Genomic DNA, 17,670 nt, shown 5'->3' on the forward strand with positions numbered 1-17,670 from the left:
AGAGATATGTTTTTTAATATGAACTCCTTCTTGACTGAAATAAACCATTCCAACTTCACGTCTCTCATTCTACATTTCAGCATTTGAGTTTATTCCACAGCATTTTAGTTCTTCACTAGAGCTCCAGCATTCTCCAGTTCACTATAATTATGAGAGGAGCAAACCTTGGATGATTTTACGGTATAGCGTATATTTTCACGTGATAACTCGTTGCCTATTTGTTTCCTCCAAAGAACAATAGCCTTTTGTCAATTTTTTGTTTTGTGGTGTGCCATAAGATTTTTTAAATGTAAAATACATGCCTTGGTAAAAAGCTGCAGACACTTTAGCTTTGATTTATCCCGTGCGTGGATTTTTCTTAGTCGTGTCACCGCTAGGTGGCAGCATCGTTCAACGTAAACGCTGTATCACATACCGGAAGTAGAATTATAGCAATATGTGTGACGTCAAATTCCATATATTTTCTCGCGCCTGTCTATTATCAAACTGTCTCAAGCATGCAAGATAATCACACTACACTTCGCAAAAGGGTCCCCCACCTTTTGCGAAGTGTAGTGTCGGGATTGAAAAAAAAAAAAAGGCGTGCGCGTGGACTTGCGCACGCACTCGACCCCCACCTGGTCTTGTGCAGGGCAGGCTTGGCAGCAGTAACGGGGTGTGTCGTAACGGGGAGTGTCCCGGGACAGTCTCAAAAGTAGCGGCTTTGCGCTCGACGCCTCACTGCTCCCAGCCTGCAGCTTGAAGCGCTCATCGGGTCTCGCCCACATCTCCTTTTGTTCTCCGTTTGTTTTATATATAACTCAGGAGGATCTGTCAGGTACGACAAATTTAACTTTACAGCTCAAGCATTCACGCCAGTGGGGCAGATTGTAGGATGGTAATTTGATGCCTCAATTTACGATGAAATTTCATGCATAACAATACAGAACGCACGGGCCTGATTTTTGCATGGCGGCCTACCTTGTCTGGTTTAATGCCGTACTGAACAGTAGTAGTAATGCTGTAATAACAAGATTAGTCTGTATTCCAGTCAATGCCATAAAAGGACATAACCCTTGCTTGCATGCAGACATAAAATTATGGTTTCACTTGTATACACTTGGGAAGCACAGTGGAAAAGTGGGTAGTGTTTAGAACGTCTGACTTTGAGATCTAGTGTTCCAATCTCACCTCCACTTCTCCCCATGGATGAGTTTTCTGATTTCCTCCCACATTCCAAAAAACATACTTCTTAAAGAGACTGCAGTGTCCATGTAAATGTGAGTGTGAATTTGTTTGTCTTGTGCGGTCCAAGGTGCACCAAAGTCAAATGGCCTGGGACAGGCCAAGCTATAGCTCCCCTAAGGAAGAGAAAGGATGCGGTGGATGGATAGCATACATACACGGATTCACACACTCAATTAAAGAACAGTTGGACTTTTAGAAATGATGTGACAGTCCTGACCAATTGCCATCCACAAGAGAAAATGTCTGTTGTTTCCATAGAAACGTCTAAGCAAATAGTGAGAAAGAGGAAGTCGAGTCAGCGACCACAAGATGAGTGTGTCACTCATTGTTGTGTTTGCCGCAACATGCGCGGAGGCGATATAGATAGACAGTTGCTATCCAATCAGAATGGACAGCGTCAAATCCACATTCAGCTGTGAGTCCAGGAAGCCTGCATCCTGGCTAATCCAAATTCTCAAACAATTGCATGCTTTCTTTGTGTGCATCTTGCGCGAGATTTGGATGTTTGCTTGCGTTCCAGCAAGGATTCAAAGAAAAGAAATTAGGGGTTTATTTGGTTCACAAATTTATTTTAGATTTTTGCAGGATGAAAACGTTATGAGGTGTTTCTCAAATGTATACATACTGACTAAACTCATGAGACATTTAAAGGGGAAGTAAAGTAAAACAGTTTTTGTACAATAATATGTGTTATGCAGCCCCATTTGTCTAAACAACATTCTGATTAATATTAGCAGCATAATCCACCTGTTTCTATCCTCTGTCAGGGGGCGGCCATTTTCCCACTTGCTGTCGACAGAGAATGACATCAGTTGCTCAGGGCTCAGGTTACAACCAATCACATTATCAGCTTCAGAGAACAGGTGAGCCGTGATTGGTTGTAACCTGAGCCCTGAGCAACTGTGATGTCCCCATTTTCAGCCGACAGCAAGTGGCAAAATGGCCGCCCCCTGAGATGGATTAAAACGGTTAGATTTAGCTGTTTACACCATATTCCACAAATGCAATGTTAATCAGAACATCGTGGTTTGACTAGTGGGGGTATATACAACTTATTATTTGTAAAGAAAATGTTTGGGTTGATTTCCTCTTTAAGAGTTAAAACTATTTATGCTTTTCTGAATAGGTCATCTCTCCCAATACAAGCCTGAATTGTGGGTTTGTGAGTTTTCAGCTGGGACACCAGCTGACAAATCACAAGGGTTTTGATGCCCACACTGTTTTGTGACATCTGAGGCTACTGTTTGTGCTGCACCAGTAGTGAGGCCTGCAGGAGGGTCTGTCCAAAAGGAAGGGCCATTGGTGAGCTAAGAATGGGGGAGGGGATCAGATTATTGTGTTGGGAGCCAAAGGGGGTTAGAGAGTTCTCTGCACTTCCACAGAGGTTTGGGATTGTATGCAGATTTGTTTACTTCTCCTAGTTTATGGTAGTAGTTGTAATGAAAACAAACATTAATGCTTTACATAACCAGCGTTATATGCTATAACAAACTTGTTTGGTGTATTTGGGCATTTTCAGACAACAGGGGTAGCAAAGTGGTTAGCATTGCCTCGCAGGTCAGAGGTTCTGGTTTTGAATCTCAGGCTTTCCTGTGTGGCGTTTGCCATTGAAGTCTTTCGTGTAACCTGCCTCTCACCCAAAGGGTCAGCTGGGATTAGCTCGAGCTAACCCATTTTCTTTGTTCAGACTATTTTCAGTCTTTAAATTTTTTTCAAATTGTTAAGTTCCTCAGGCATGACGATTCCCCCCAATGTTTGCTTTATTAGGATTGACAAAGCCAGTGTCTTACTCAGGGAGAAAAACAGCTTCGGTGCGCAGTGATGGCAGAACGCTTTTCTCCATCGGGGGCTATAAGGCTGTTGTAGTGGATTTTTTTTAGTTTATTCTGAAGCTCCTCAAAACCCAAAAGCTGAACAAAAGAGATGAGAACGTAGATTTGTGTTAGTCTCCAAATTTTTTTTTTTATAAAAGGGTTTCTATATTTAACCAGACAGCTAAACATGTGTCACTGAATTTGAAGACTCTCCTGTGGCGCTGTAGATTTATGGCATGCAGATTTTAACAACATGAGTATGAAATATCACAGTTTTCGATTGTTCTTTTGTTTGACGTCATCCTCAACATGCCACGTTAACATTCTCTGCCAAACATCTGCCCTCATGTCCAACAAGAATCCCGTGCTTCCACTCAGATCTTTGCTTGCATGTGGTAATCCGATTGTTGGGTGTGTCGGTTAGTGACTTTTATAGCGACTCAAGCAGAAGTTGATTATTTATAACCTGCAGTTTGGAACATAAGTCGTTGACTTTAGAAAACTCGTACGGACGCCCAGAAAGAATGTAAAAAAAGTGGACATGTCCGGGCAAAAGATGACATTTTGGTCACCCTAGTTTAGGAAGTAGCAGTTTGACGGTTCCGGTGAGTCCTGACTGTTACGCGAGAAAAGCAGAAATAGTGGGAAAGAAATTAGCTTAGCCACTAGCTTTCTTCCACTTCTGCCTCCAATTGGCAGTATAAGCTTCCCATTCTTGTGGTCAGACGGCCATTTTGAACGCTGTCCGATTCTCGCTCCAGTATTTGGACCGAACTAGCAATAGAAAGTGCTCGTTATAGTTCAGTAACACTGTGTTCTTGAGGTGTTTTGATGACATCTTCAGCTAAATGAAAGAGTTCAGTGAAACATGAGTGGTATTACGCAGGAAAGGCCATGGCTTAAAAAAAAAAAGAAGTCAAAATCTAATTTGCTAACACTGCTTCAATTCAGAGAACTTGTTTATACCCTGTGGTGTTGACTCTGCCAGTCAAGCCAGTCTGCAGAAAACATTTCTGTGACCAGGTGTATTATTCATGGTCACGTCACACTGTGAATTATGTAATCTTAACATAACCATTGGTTGTTGTTGTTGTAGCCAGAGGCTGTTAAATATCCAAGTTACATTCAATAAGAATAGATCACTGTGCATTGACAATATAGTCCTTTTTAATACATATTTTTGGTTTAGTGACTTTGGAATGTGACTTTTCAACTGATTGCTCCCCGATGAGGCCGTGTTTTCCTCTGTAAAAGTACTCCACTAAAGGGCTTGTTTTCATGAGTGCAGCACAAGGAATGAAGGAAATACCATTTTTTGTTTATTTCAAACATTCTATTTATAGGATACAAGAAAGCTCCTTATAAATCCTTGTTATTCTACCTTCAAAAAGTGAATGTTTGTAATGGCTTTCTAAAGCTCAGCAAATGTGATGATACTGCACAGGCTGTGCTTTTCAGTACTTTACTATTGTTTGGGCCTTTTTACTATTGTTATTATTCCACGAAACAAGCAATAACCTCACTACTTTAGTTATCTGACAGTGATTTAGCTACTCAGAAAAAAAAACTTTGAAACAGTCAGGTCAGCTCCATTTCTCACATTATAAACATCACATGGCACTGAGCAGGCACCTACTTGAAACCCTTGACTAGACCGGCGCCCATGTGTCTTTATGCGCTTTCGCAAATGGTCAGGAAGGAGTGCGTGTTTTGATGTGAACATTTAGCTGAGGCATACACATTAGTATTTGGTAAATGTTTCCATCCATCCACCCATTTTCTATACTGCTTGTCCTTATTATGGTCACGGGTGAGCTGGAGCCTATCCCATTGTCCGTGCAGTATTCTTTTATTTTTTCATGCAATATCGGGAAAGACAGCAATTATTATCGCAGCGAGCCTTTTATGTATGCAAATCATGCAAACAAAAAATCAGGAAATTAGTTCTTTTCATAAAGCACATTCATTATCAATCAATTAATTGTTAAAAATATGCATATCGCAATAATATAGTGCAAATTCAAAAAAATTGATGGCATTTTTGGACTAAGCAGCCCAAAATCACTCAAGATTTTTTCTTTATTTTTTTTGGGCCAGTTTTATACAGTAATTTTGCGTGCAACACTGCTACACCCTGAAAATGAATGAGAGAGTGGAGACATTTAGATAAACTTGACCTCAACCCAAGAGAGCATGTTTTTTTTTTTAGTTCAAAAAGCACAAAAGTGAAGGTAACAATTAAGAAACGTAAACAAGCAGCAAATCAAGATAGCTTCAGTAAAGGCCTTTTGAATCTTTTCCATGAAGTTACTGTAATTGCTAAATGATAATTTTCATATCGTACGGACAACTCCGGAATTAAAGTTTCAAATCTACACTTCAAATCTTGATTGCTTCATTTGAAATGGTGGTTACTTCTGAGCCTCACAGCACTCAACCTCTTTCACTAATGTGTGTCGCAGATGTGCAAAATTGGAATATGCTGAAGAGAAAATATACATATGAAGGCTTAAGTCAGCTCCATATGGTGTTTAGAACTTCTATGTCGGACTGTCTGAGTCATAATATCCAAAGCTTCCTTCCACAACGGGAAACACCCGAGCACATCGTACCCGTGATTCACTATGCTGTGTGTGCACTCATATCTAACTATAGCTCAAACTGTATCTTTGTATCCATGGCAACAGCTCAGCCTTTAGGGGAGTGGTTTGATATTTCCAAGCGCATGCGGCTCATAAATAGGAGGAGCTAAGCTTCACTTATCACAGAGTGACTACTGTTAGCGTTTCCTCTCCAGTGTTTGCCCACAGAGTCAAACCAAGCTGGTTGCCAGGACATCACACCTGTATGCTCAAATCTGCAAAAGAGCAAAAATAATCCACTTTTAAAAAGCAGTGTGATTTTCTTTCCAGTAGAATGGCACAGCACCCAGAGTTTGAGCGGGCTGGAAAGAAGCAGGGCCTCCAGGTTTGGAGGGTGGAGAACTTTGACCTGGTGCCTGTTCCTGAAAACCTGTATGGAGGATTTTATACAGGAGATGCGTACATCATCCTCAACACCATCAAGCAACGCTCAGGAAACCTGCAGTATGACCTCCATTTCTGGTTGGGTGAGTGCAGAAAGCCTAATAATGCGTTCCCAAATGCAGAATTAAAGAGGAAGGCCACTGTAAAACATTTGGTCCATGATGACCTAATTATTCTTTTCTGCTTTTGTTAGCTATTGTATGTGTATGCATGTTCAATGGTTGGACAAATATGAAGTGCTGGCTCTATTAGGTCTTGTGTCTGATTTAACTCATTCACTGCCATTGACGGTTATAGACGTCAATGATGTGTTTTTACTGGGCTGGCAGTGAATGAGTTTAAATCAAAATGGCCTCCCTGGATAGATGTCAGACCCCTGGAATAAAACACTGTGTAGGTTTATCATGGCATCTCTGTGTTGTTCATATGCAGGGGATTTCTGCACCCAGGATGAGAGAGGCTCGGCGGCCATCTTCACATTCCAAATGGATGACTTCCTTGGAGGAAAACCCATCCAGTATCGGGAAGTCCAGGGATATGAGTCAAAAACGTTTCTTGGCTACTTCAAGTCCGGGATCAAGTATATGGTGAGATTTTAATTGACGTTTACATTACAACCTGCAAGTTTTTTTTGCCTGCTGTAGTTTACACTCTAAAAACAGTTGGGTCAAAAATAACCCAACTATGGGTCAAAAATGGACCGATCCTCTACTTGGGTCAATTTGACCCAACAACCCAGAAAGTTGGGTCAAATTGACCCATTAAGTGGATCGGTCCAGTTTTGATCCATAATTGGGTTACTTTGTTATTGTTTGTTACCCTTTTATTTCTATTGTTTACATTACAACCTGCAAGTTTTTTTTTTGCCTGCTGTAGTTTACACTCTAAAAACAGTTGGGTCAAAAATAACCCAACTATGGGTCAAAAATGGACCGATCCTCTACTTGGGTCAATTTGACCCAACAACCCAGAAAGTTGGGTCAAATTGACCCATTAAGTGGATCGGTCCATTTTTGATCCATAATTGGGTTACTTTGTTATTGTTTGTTACCCTTTTATTTCTATTGCAATTTGGTGCACAGCTTTGGTATGTTGGCGTGTTAAATTTAGCGGGGCAATCTTATCATCACCATTAACATAAACTAATTACACTTGATATTGATAGGCAGTCATTAACTTTGGAAAATGTACCTTGCAGAAAGGAGGTGTGGCATCAGGGTTCAAGCATGTCGTCACCAATGAAGTGGTCGTACAGCGTGTGCTCCACGTTAAAGGTCGCCGTGTTGTCAGGGCAACAGAGGTGCCGGTCAGCTGGGACAGCTTCAACCAAGGGGATTGCTTCATACTGGACTTGGGAGATGTGAGTCACTTTGGGGGTACCATTTGGACTTTATGAAAAATGGGAACCTGTCTGCATTATGTAAACTTACTTTTGCTCTTTTTCATGCTTTACAGGAGATTTATCAGTGGTGTGGTTCCCAGAGTAACCGCTTTGAAAAGCTGAAGGCCACACAGGTCGCTAAGGGGATCCGTGACAATGAGCGCAGCGGGAGGGCCCGCGTCTATGTCTGTGATGAGGGTACGGAGAGAGAGAAGATGATCGAGGTGAGATTCTTTAGACTATGTGGTGTGCTGTTATTTGTAACAACAATAGGTACACAATAATCAAAAGTGTCAAAAATAAAAAACAATACCGCAAAATTCCTCATTTTTATTTCGTAGGTTTTAGGAGAAAAACCAGACCTGCCTCCCGGAGCTTCTGATGACATCAAGGCTGATGCTTCCAACAGGAAGAGGGCCAAACTCTACAAGGTACCACTGCTTCCTTTTTGCATTATTGAAGTGATTGTTTGTTGTGATGTAGCCTCATTTTGGTGGGCATTTTTGTTAAATACAAAAAAACTCCAAAGGCCACGTAGATAAAAATCGACAGATGCAAGGGCCATTTTGAATTGTGTATTTTTTTGTTTGTTATTTTTTTTGGGGGGTGGGGGAACTGCTACCTGCGCAGATTTCTATAAGGGAATTGGGGTGGTCAGAAAATATGACCCATCAGAAAATGTAAATCTTTGCACAAAACAGCAGTTTAATCCTACATTCAGAACGAAAACAGGAATCTTTCATGTGATATGTTCAAAATTTTGATCTTGACAGTGCAAAAAAATGGCGGAAACCATTTTTGCTTGTAATTTTTTTTTAAATTCACAACAGTGTTATGAATAGAAATGTTATTAGCTAATTTGCATCTTTTCATATTTAGAAAAGCTCAGTAAATAAAACAAATGTATTCGTAGCAAATGCCATTTTCAGTATGTCCTGTGGAACGCTTAAAAATGAGCGGCGGGCCATAAATTGGACACCACTGGAGTAGACTATTGATTATTTCAGAGAGAAATATATGATATGTAAAAAAAAGAAAAAAGGATGCACCATGAGATGACACTTCCAGCATGTTTTATAGCAAACGACCCTCGACCAAATAATTTGTGATTTTGAAAAATAACAACTGTAGTACATATCACAAAGCAGCACGTAAAAATGATGATAATGTTATCAAACAAACAACTCATTAAATTTCCCTTTGAATTGTCATATGACAATTATTTGGGATATCGACACTGTTGAAGTGCACAATTCTAGAACAGTGTGCTTCTAATCTGTAATGGGTTCTCTGTGGTCAACAATAAAATAGATTTTTTTGGTTAGTAAGATTCTACAAGAGTGAACCAAATTGTTTTACATTGACACAAGGGCCAAGGTGCGTATATCTAATTATGAAGGTGCACAATTTGATACTTAGCTAAATTAAAATTGTGCTCAAGAGTTCCATTGTAGTTCATTTCTTTTTAGGCTAGTGTGGCTAGTGAACTACTTTTCCGGGCATAAATACCCATTTGTATTCAGTACAGTCATCTTTCACTTGCATGCAAACCTTTAAAAGCCGGTGGGGAAGCTAGGCGAGAACATTTGATCCAATCCACCATGTGATTCTAAGAACAAATAAAACCTCAGGGGAACTTTACTTAAAAGCCCCAAAATATTCAAGCCGCAAAAGGTCAAAATACATAATAAAGAACAGTTGTTTGATTGTTTTTTTATTGACGTTACTTAATAAAGAAAATTAAATTTCAAATCGCTACTGCCACCTGTGGCCGAAAAATGAAACTGCACACACTCACGTACACAATGCACACTTGATGTCATTCTGAAAACTATTGACTTTTAGGGATACCCGTTGTGAACAGCTAAAGTGTTAATCTACTAATTAGAAGATGTTTCAGTTATATTAAATGGTCAAATAAAAAGGCTATTGTAAAGATATTTTAGGCCAAATTATGACAGAGAGCAGCTGTAAATGTATTATGGCCCTTGAGGACTTTATAAATACTGAGCTCTCCCCAAATAGGAGTTAGGTTTCCTTTCAATGCTCTACAAACTGACCAAACATATTTGTATTAAATGTGACGTGCTTCTATGTCAGGTGTCCAATGCCAACGGTGGTATGACAATTGCACTGGTGGCTGAAGAAAACCCATTCCGCCAAAATGCCCTGGACACTGGCGACTGTTTCATTCTGGATCACGGCTCCGATGGAAAGATCTACGTATGGAAAGGTATGCTAAAGGTGTACTTTTCAAAACATGATCCGTTTTGATCAAATGTAGTCATAATGACTCGCAATTCTCGCGTCACGTAAAAGGTCAAGGCGCCAACATGGATGAGCGAAAGGCGTCGATGAAGGCTGCCGAGGAGTTCATCAAGAAGATGGGCTACCCCAAACACACCGAAGTGCAGATCCTGCCTGAGATGGGCGAGACTCCGCTCTTCAAGCAGTTTTTCAAGAACTGGAGGGACAAGGATCAGACCGTGGGCCTGGGTGTGGCCTACATCGCCAACAGCATCGCCAAGATCGAGAAGGTGCCCTTCGACGCCGCCTGTCTGCACGACTCCCCCGCCATGGCCGCCCAGCACGCCATGGTGGACGACGGCACCGGAGAGAAACAGGTGAGATGATGGAGGCACTCTTTTCTAATTGTGCTGTTTCTTTTGACTCAAAAGAACAAGGCTTGATTCCCCCCCCCCCCCCCCCCCACAAAAAAATTGAGGTTTCTGCTCTCAAGCTCCTCCTACTATTGTGAAGTGAGAAGTGTAATGTAATTTTCATTCAGTTGTCAATTTTCGTGGTTGAGATTATGTAGCGGGGTGTATCTAAAATTAAATATCTTAAATTAATACTACTATGGTGGGAAGTAACAAAGAACAAATACTCTGTTGCTGAACTTATGTGGATTTTTCTGGTATTCGTATTTGTACTTATTTTTCTGATGACTTTTTACTTTTACGAGCTAACTAATATCTTTACTTTGTCAAAATCGACTTTTTTATTATTATTTTTTTTTTCAACGTAGCGGATGATGGATGACACAACAAAAAAGGCTTTTAAAGTCAACCACTGCTGACATTTTGATTGACCGATTGATTAATTGATATCGGCGGGGCTTATTAGGTGGACTTTCCCATCCATGATACAGTAGAGTCAGAATCTACAGTATGGACTTATTTAAGTGGATTATCTATTTTTTCTATTATCATTAACTAATTTAGAATTGTATTTGTTGTTTAGGTCACAAACTTGACCTAACAGAAGGGAGAAACTGGGGATAAATTATTATTATTTTTTTTATACATTGTGCCATTTCCCATTTGATCAAATCAGGTATCGCATGCATAGTAACTGATAGTAAAAATAGATTTGGACTTTTAGCTTTTGTTCTTAAGTAGCGATGTCCCAATCTGATCGACATGATCGGTAATCGGTGCCGCTTACGTGATTTTCAGCTGATGGATATCGGCTGAAAAAGATCAGATATTTAAATTTGCTTAACTTCTGAAGTTGAGAATGGCATATTTTAGCACTATACTTGATTTGAACCACTGCTGATTTCCAGTCATAGAAAAAGGTATTATGTTGGGATACACCTTTGTTCAAATATTTAAAAAAAAAAAGAAAAAAAAAAAAGGTAATGTTGAGACAATTTGGATGTGGTCTGCTTTTTCTTCGTCATTACATTGCCTTGCAGAGGTTTTGCATTGGGACTTGGTACTCAAAATTGACCTTTGCAAACGGAGCCCTTTGGCACTATGATGTCATTTTCAGTCTACAGCAAGTAACAAAATGGATAAAAACAGGTGCTGCTTAATTCATATTCCACAAACTCAATATTAATCAGAATACAGGCGTCATGTTTAGACTGGTGGTGCCACATAGAACATACAGGAAAGAAAATGTTGTCCTTTTGCCTGCACTGCTATGACAGTTCCAAAAATGATTACCATTGCGAAGGCAGAGTATTTTTATCCTGATGGATGTCATTAGATGATACAGGTGTACCTAATGATGTGTCCTGTCCTGCGAGAGTGGCAGACATAAATCTTGGTGTCTTTCCTGCCAGATCTGGCGTATTGAGGAATCTGACAAGGTGCCGGTAGACCCGTCCACCTATGGCCAGTTCTTCGGAGGAGACAGTTACATCATCCAATATAACTACCATCATGGAGGACGTCATGGACATATCATCTACATGTGGTGAGAAGGATGAGCTTTTAAAAACTAAACCTGTTATCTTTATTCATCAAGCTATGGGGACGGAGGCTGATTGTAGTTGTTCCTTCCCAGGCAGGGCACGGACTCCAGCCAGGAGGAAATCGGGGCCTGTGCTATCCTCAGCGCCCAGCTGGATGACGAGCTTGGCGGCGGCCCCGTGCAGGTAGCGCACGTCATATACCCTTAATGACTTTGAATCAACTGCTTTTTAATTTTCATGATCTGTAACCCATTCGGTCGCTCACATCGTCAGTGTTCCTTTTTTTTTGTTGCCTCCTTGTAAAGGCCTCGTCTGACCTTTTGCATCCTTCCTTCTCTCTCCTTTGCTGCTTCTTTACCCCCTCGATTTTACACCGCTTCTTTCTCCTCAGGTTGTCGGTGCTCCTATAACCACTCAGGTATTCACCTTGTCAAACTGGGTGTTGTCTTTTTGTCCAGAGCCAGTGACAACATTCTAACTGTAGTTTGGATATTATTATTTCATTAGGAAATAAGAATTTAACAGTGATGTTGTAGCTGCTAGCCGTTCACCCGTTCAACTAATATATCATTTTCCAGTTCTACAATAGTGTGATAATGCCTCATACCATAATCAAGAGACTTTAACTCATTAACTGCCATTGACGGCTATAGACGTCAAAAATTCATTTGAACTATTTCTATTAGTTTCACATTTTTTTTCACTTTTGTTATTGTTATTGTACATTTAGAACAGATATAAAATTCTTGATTAATCTTAGTTTCGATTAGTTTCACTTTTTTTTCACTTTTGTTATTGTTTATTGTACATTTAGAACAGAAGTAAGTAGTTGTCATGTGATTAATTACAATTAAAAAATGTTATCGCCTGATGCCCCTAATTAAAAAAAAGAAAGGATTATTAAAAATTAGGGATGTCAGACAATTACATTTTTTAATTGTAATTATCCGCATGACTTCAATATTTAACTCACGATTAATCACAAATTTTATATCTGTTCTAAATGTATTTTTTTTAATTTATGTTTTCATACTCTTGTTAACAAAAGTGGAAAAAATTTGACACAAATAAAAAATTTTTTTATGTCTATAGCCGTCAATGGCAGTGAATGAGTTAAGGATTAAATGCGCATGTACACAAAAGTCTACATGCACAATAAAGATGTAATCAACATAGCAACACATTCCTGGCTCTGTGCATGAGATGTTCATTTCTCCAATTTGTCTTCATTTTCACTTCACTTGTACTTGTGTCATTTCCATGCGCATGCTACATATATTGTACTTCAATTGCTTGTACAGCATTTTCCAGGATCCCCACTCTTACTTTCACAGGGCACTCATTTAAACACTTGGAAACTGAATAATCGAATCCCATGAAATTAAACAGGACTTGTTTTCAACCGTCATGTTTATATTTATGAGATGATATACCAAGATTATATACTTTTATAAATAGTTAATGATCATTTTTTCTGCACTTTACTATATTGATTTACATATTTATTTTTCATAATAAAGTTTATGTTAATATAGCTTTCTTTGCTGGTAGCTGGGCAAACTCACATTGTTCTATTCATCTATAGTGAGGTGTGTGGTACCAATGGTTAGGATAAAGGGATTCAAGAGACAACAGGTGTCTTATAAATGTCGTAATCCCTGTCTAGACTGAAATTAGATGTACAGACTCACACAACACAAGTTGTAGATTGACTCAAATGCATTCAGATGTAATGAGTTCAGGCTTTAGTATGATTTCCGGCCAAATAATAACCACAGTAAGCCGCCGCTATTCTTCGCGGGGTATTGAGACGAAGCACTGCCGTGAAAGAGGAAAATCTGCAAGGAAGTGATGTCCTTCCAAAAAGTTGCCACAAGATGGCAGCAAAGTCCCCCCCCCCCCCCCCCCCCCCCCACTAGAAAAGTCTCTGGCCTGACCAGATGAACATATGAATGGGCACCAAACTGTCCCCCCCCCCCAAAAAAAAATGCTAAGAATTTTTTATATTAGAAATGGCTTTGGCCTAAACACAAAAACAACGTAAAGGTGGAGGATAGACTTTAAAAAAAAAAAATGTAAACACTAAATCACTTGCTTTTTGGAATTGGAATTTTAAATGCGTTTTTGGTTTAAAAAAAGAAAAGAAATAAATAATCAACAGTTTCCCTCACATTAACTCATTTACTGGCATTGACGGCTATAGACTTCAAAAATTCATTTGAACTATTTCTATTAGTTTAACATTTTTTCCACTTTCGTTACCTAGAATTTTTTTTATTGTAAATTTAGAACAGATATAAAATTTGTGATTAATTGTGAGTTAACTATTGAAGTCATGCGATTAATTACGATTAGAATTTTAATCGCCTGATGCTCCAAATTTTTAATCTTTTCTTCTTCTTTTTAATTCTTTCACTACCATTGACGACTATAAACGTCAAAAGTCATTTGAACTATTTCTATTAAAACCTAGAATTTTTTACATTTAGTACAGATATAAAAATTTGTGTTTAATCGTGAGTTAACTAGTGAAGTCATGCGCTTGATTACGATTATAATGATAAATTATAATTGCCTGACGCCTTCTAATCTTTTCTTTACAAAAAAGAAGATTTTTTTTAAATTAAAAATTAGGGCGCGTCAGGTGATTACAATTTTTAACTGTAGCTAATCGCGTGAGTTCACTCGTTAACTCACGACTTAAAAAAAATAAAATTATTGAAAATTAGGGGCGTCAGGTGATTAAAATTTGTAATCTTAATTAATCGCATGACTTCACTAGTTAACTCACGATTAATCACAAATTTTATATCCGTTCTAAATGTACAATGATTTTTTAAATAGGTTTTCACACTCTTGTTAACAAAAGTGGAAAAAAATGTTAAAATAATATAATTAGTTTAATTTTTTTATGTCTATAGCCGTCAATGGCAGTGAATGAGTTAAAATGGCATTGTTTTCTGGCTTTGATGCACAGAAAGAGTGCACAAATGAATCTTTACAAGCAACAGTTACTACAATTGACTCAACTGCATGACCACATTTAGACTTTTTGAAACATTGTGATTGGCTGCTGAGTTGATATGTTCACTTTGTGTTGTTAATTTAACTTGACCAAAGAGATTGACAATACTATAATGCACCCATTCACAAAATCGTAGTTTAGCTTGATGCTCGTCCTTTGTGGCCAAATTGTGGCATTGCTTTACATTAGATTTGACAACAAAGGATGATCAAACTGCTAGATAACTAACATAAAGCATGAGACTGCGTGCGCAAGGAATCAGAGCACCCACGTGCGTGAAAATGAACCCTATGTTGTTGACGTGTGTGTCAGGTGAGGGTGGTGCAGGGTAAGGAGCCGGCCCACCTGATGAGTCTGTTTGGAGGACAGCCCATGGTGGTCTACAAGGGTGGCACGTCCAGGGAAGGAGGTCAGTCAGCTCCTGCGGAGACACGCCTCTTCCAGGTGCGCTCCAACTCCGCGGGACACACCAGAGCGGTGGAGGTGAGACATTAGAAACAGTAAACATGAAGGATCTTCTTAAAAAATGAAAATCAATCCAAATATGATCTGTTTCGTATGTGTATGTTTAGGTTGATGCAGCGGCAGCCAACCTGAACTCAAATGATGCTTTTATTCTGGTGAGCCCCGGAGGTTCCTTCCTGTGGGTGGGAGTGGGTGCCAGTGACACTGAGAAGACAGGAGCCCAGCAACTGTGTGGCATCCTAGGAGTGTCGCCCTCTGAGCTGCCTGAGGGAAGGGAAACAGGTACCATCTTTTTTTTTGCAAAGCGGGTCTCATACCACAGAGATTTCCAACCACTGTAGCTCAGCACATTCGTGAAGAAAAAAACTATTTTTTTTACTACATATAATGTGTCTTTGTTCATCTTCCTATGTTTGTGAAGTATCGTGACAGGCAGAACAATTCAATGTTCTTCAACTAGATGGCAGAAGATAGCACCGGTTGCCATTCATTCAACAGAATATATATTTTTCTAATGTTTGCACTGGCTCAATAAAAGCTGTCCATTCACAGGTCAGTTCTGGGAGGCCCTGGGAGGAAAGACAGATTATCGTACTTCTACCAGACTTAAGGACAAAATGGATGCTCACCCTCCTAGACTCTTTGCCTGCTCTAACAAGACTGGAAACTTCATCGTAAGTCATTAACCGTCATAACGTTAGGTGCATGCAGAGCATCTCATGAGATCCTTGTACGCTACACACTCCAGATCGAAGAGGTACCTGGAGAGTTGACCCAGGATGACCTCGCCACTGATGATGTCATGATCCTGGACACATGGGAGCAGGTTGGGAGAGCGGAACAAAATGGAGATACGATCGAAAAGGCATTCAAGGAAAATGTGAATGAGTAATGCATACTGTACTTCCTCCCTTTTGTGAAGGTGTTTGTCTGGATCGGCAACGAGGCCCAAGAGGAAGAGAAGACTGAAGCAATGGCATCTGGTAAGAACATTTTCCTGATCCACATTCTAATATTAACAGCTCAAAAAAATATATATATTCAGACCACTGCAAAAGTATGCTTCTCTGATTTTGCTCATTTGATTACCCATTTTTTTCTCAATCAAATCCTATGCAAGTCATTTACATTTGAAATGCCGTATGATTCTAAATTATTTTTAAGTGTTTTGTGATCATATATTGTGGATTAAACAATTAATATAGGCAACTGTAAACATTTTTGAGAGTGTCAATTTTTAGCGTCTTTTGCTATTAGCTTGGTTTTACTTATTAGTCGAAATATTTGGGTAACTAAAAACTGTATTTTTTATTCTCCATTGTTTTATTAAAAATGAATACATACATATATATATATATATATATATATATATATATGCTTAATTCTTCTTAGCAAGTTACAGAATCCCATCACTGGTGAGCTATTTTTAGAACAGAGCTGTATGCTACTCATGTTGTCCTTGGGGTTAACTAGTACCCGCTATATATATATATATATATATGCTTAATTCTTCTTAGCAAGTTACAGAATCCCATCACTGGTGAGCTATTTTTAGAACAGAGCCGTATTTTACTCATGTTGTCCTTGGGGTTAACTAGTACCCGCTGGCACTTTATTTTTATTCATTCATTTTTTTAACAGTATTATATTTATTAATACCTTACCACGGTAAACCGCCATGCCTACTTATTACTAAGTTTTTATACGGGTAAGATGATTATTCATGGTTGCTAGTTGCAAATGTAAGCCAAATCATTGGATACCATAAAAGTTGCGAATCAACAAGTATTCACAAAAAAACGCATCTCGCCCTTCAGCGTTGCGTTACATCGAGACAGATCCCGCTAACAGAGATCGCAGGACGCCCATCGTGAAGATCAAGCAATGCTTCGAACCGCCAACCTTCACTGGCTGGTTCCTGGGCTGGGACCATGACTACTGGACCAGCGACCCCCTGGAGAGGGCCATGGCTGAACTGGCCATGTGAGATCACACCCTGCGCATCACAACATCCAACCAGCACCCGACACTTCGCCGGCTCTGCAAGCAGAAGACTGTTTTTTTATTTTAGCCGCTAGTATGCCTTGAGACTTACAGTACGTAACAATGTTAAAACCAAAACAAAACTAGTTGTTGCCTCACAGTGCGCCCTTTGTTTGCTTTTACAACCAAATAGCGGTTAAATGTTTTATAGGCTGGCTTCATGCAATGTTTTTGTTCAAAAGCAATCTCTTACACATAAAAAAAAAAAAAAAAGCATTTTATATTTGGACACGTGCCTAAACACAGCCAGCAAAGTAATACAATGCCTTAACATTGTAGATTATTTTATCCTTTTAGTTTTCAATGGTACTGTGCCTGTTGCTTAGGATGGTAGATGTTCATGCAGGAATGGCGTGCTTGCTGTATTTATTTGACAAGCTTTGCTGCTTATCTTGTCCACAATTTTATTTTATTTTTTTGCCAGTTCAGGTTTTACTACACTTTGCCATCACAATAAAATACAATTAAAAGTTGTGTGTTTGTCT

At 39.3% G+C, this 17,670-nt stretch overlaps 1 protein-coding gene across 2 annotated transcripts; it reads left to right on the plus strand.

The window, feature by feature from the left end:
• The first annotated feature begins 625 nt into the window (after positions 1-625).
• gsna (gelsolin a) lies at positions 626-17,659 on the plus strand. Of its 2 annotated transcripts, XM_077585803.1 has the most exons (17): positions 626-817; positions 5,957-6,150; positions 6,500-6,654; positions 7,266-7,427; positions 7,523-7,672; positions 7,790-7,879; positions 9,549-9,681; positions 9,768-10,072; positions 11,521-11,654; positions 11,745-11,835; positions 12,044-12,070; positions 14,990-15,160; positions 15,250-15,424; positions 15,695-15,816; positions 15,891-15,968; positions 16,065-16,125; positions 16,960-17,659. In XM_077585803.1, exons 2-17 carry the CDS (start codon positions 5,958-5,960, stop codon positions 17,127-17,129), a joined length of 2,217 nt encoding a protein of 738 aa, XP_077441929.1. In that variant the 5' UTR covers positions 626-817; position 5,957; the 3' UTR covers positions 17,130-17,659. The 2 variants fall into 2 exon arrangements, with proteins under 2 accessions (XP_077441929.1, XP_077441930.1); XM_077585804.1 differs by lacking the exon at positions 12,044-12,070 and having other exon boundaries at positions 627-817.
• The last annotated feature ends 11 nt before the right edge of the window (positions 17,660-17,670 follow it).

This window comes from Vanacampus margaritifer, chromosome 14 (genome assembly GCF_051991255.1).
Source record: "Vanacampus margaritifer isolate UIUO_Vmar chromosome 14, RoL_Vmar_1.0, whole genome shotgun sequence".
NCBI classification, from domain to species: domain Eukaryota; kingdom Metazoa; phylum Chordata; class Actinopteri; order Syngnathiformes; family Syngnathidae; genus Vanacampus; species Vanacampus margaritifer.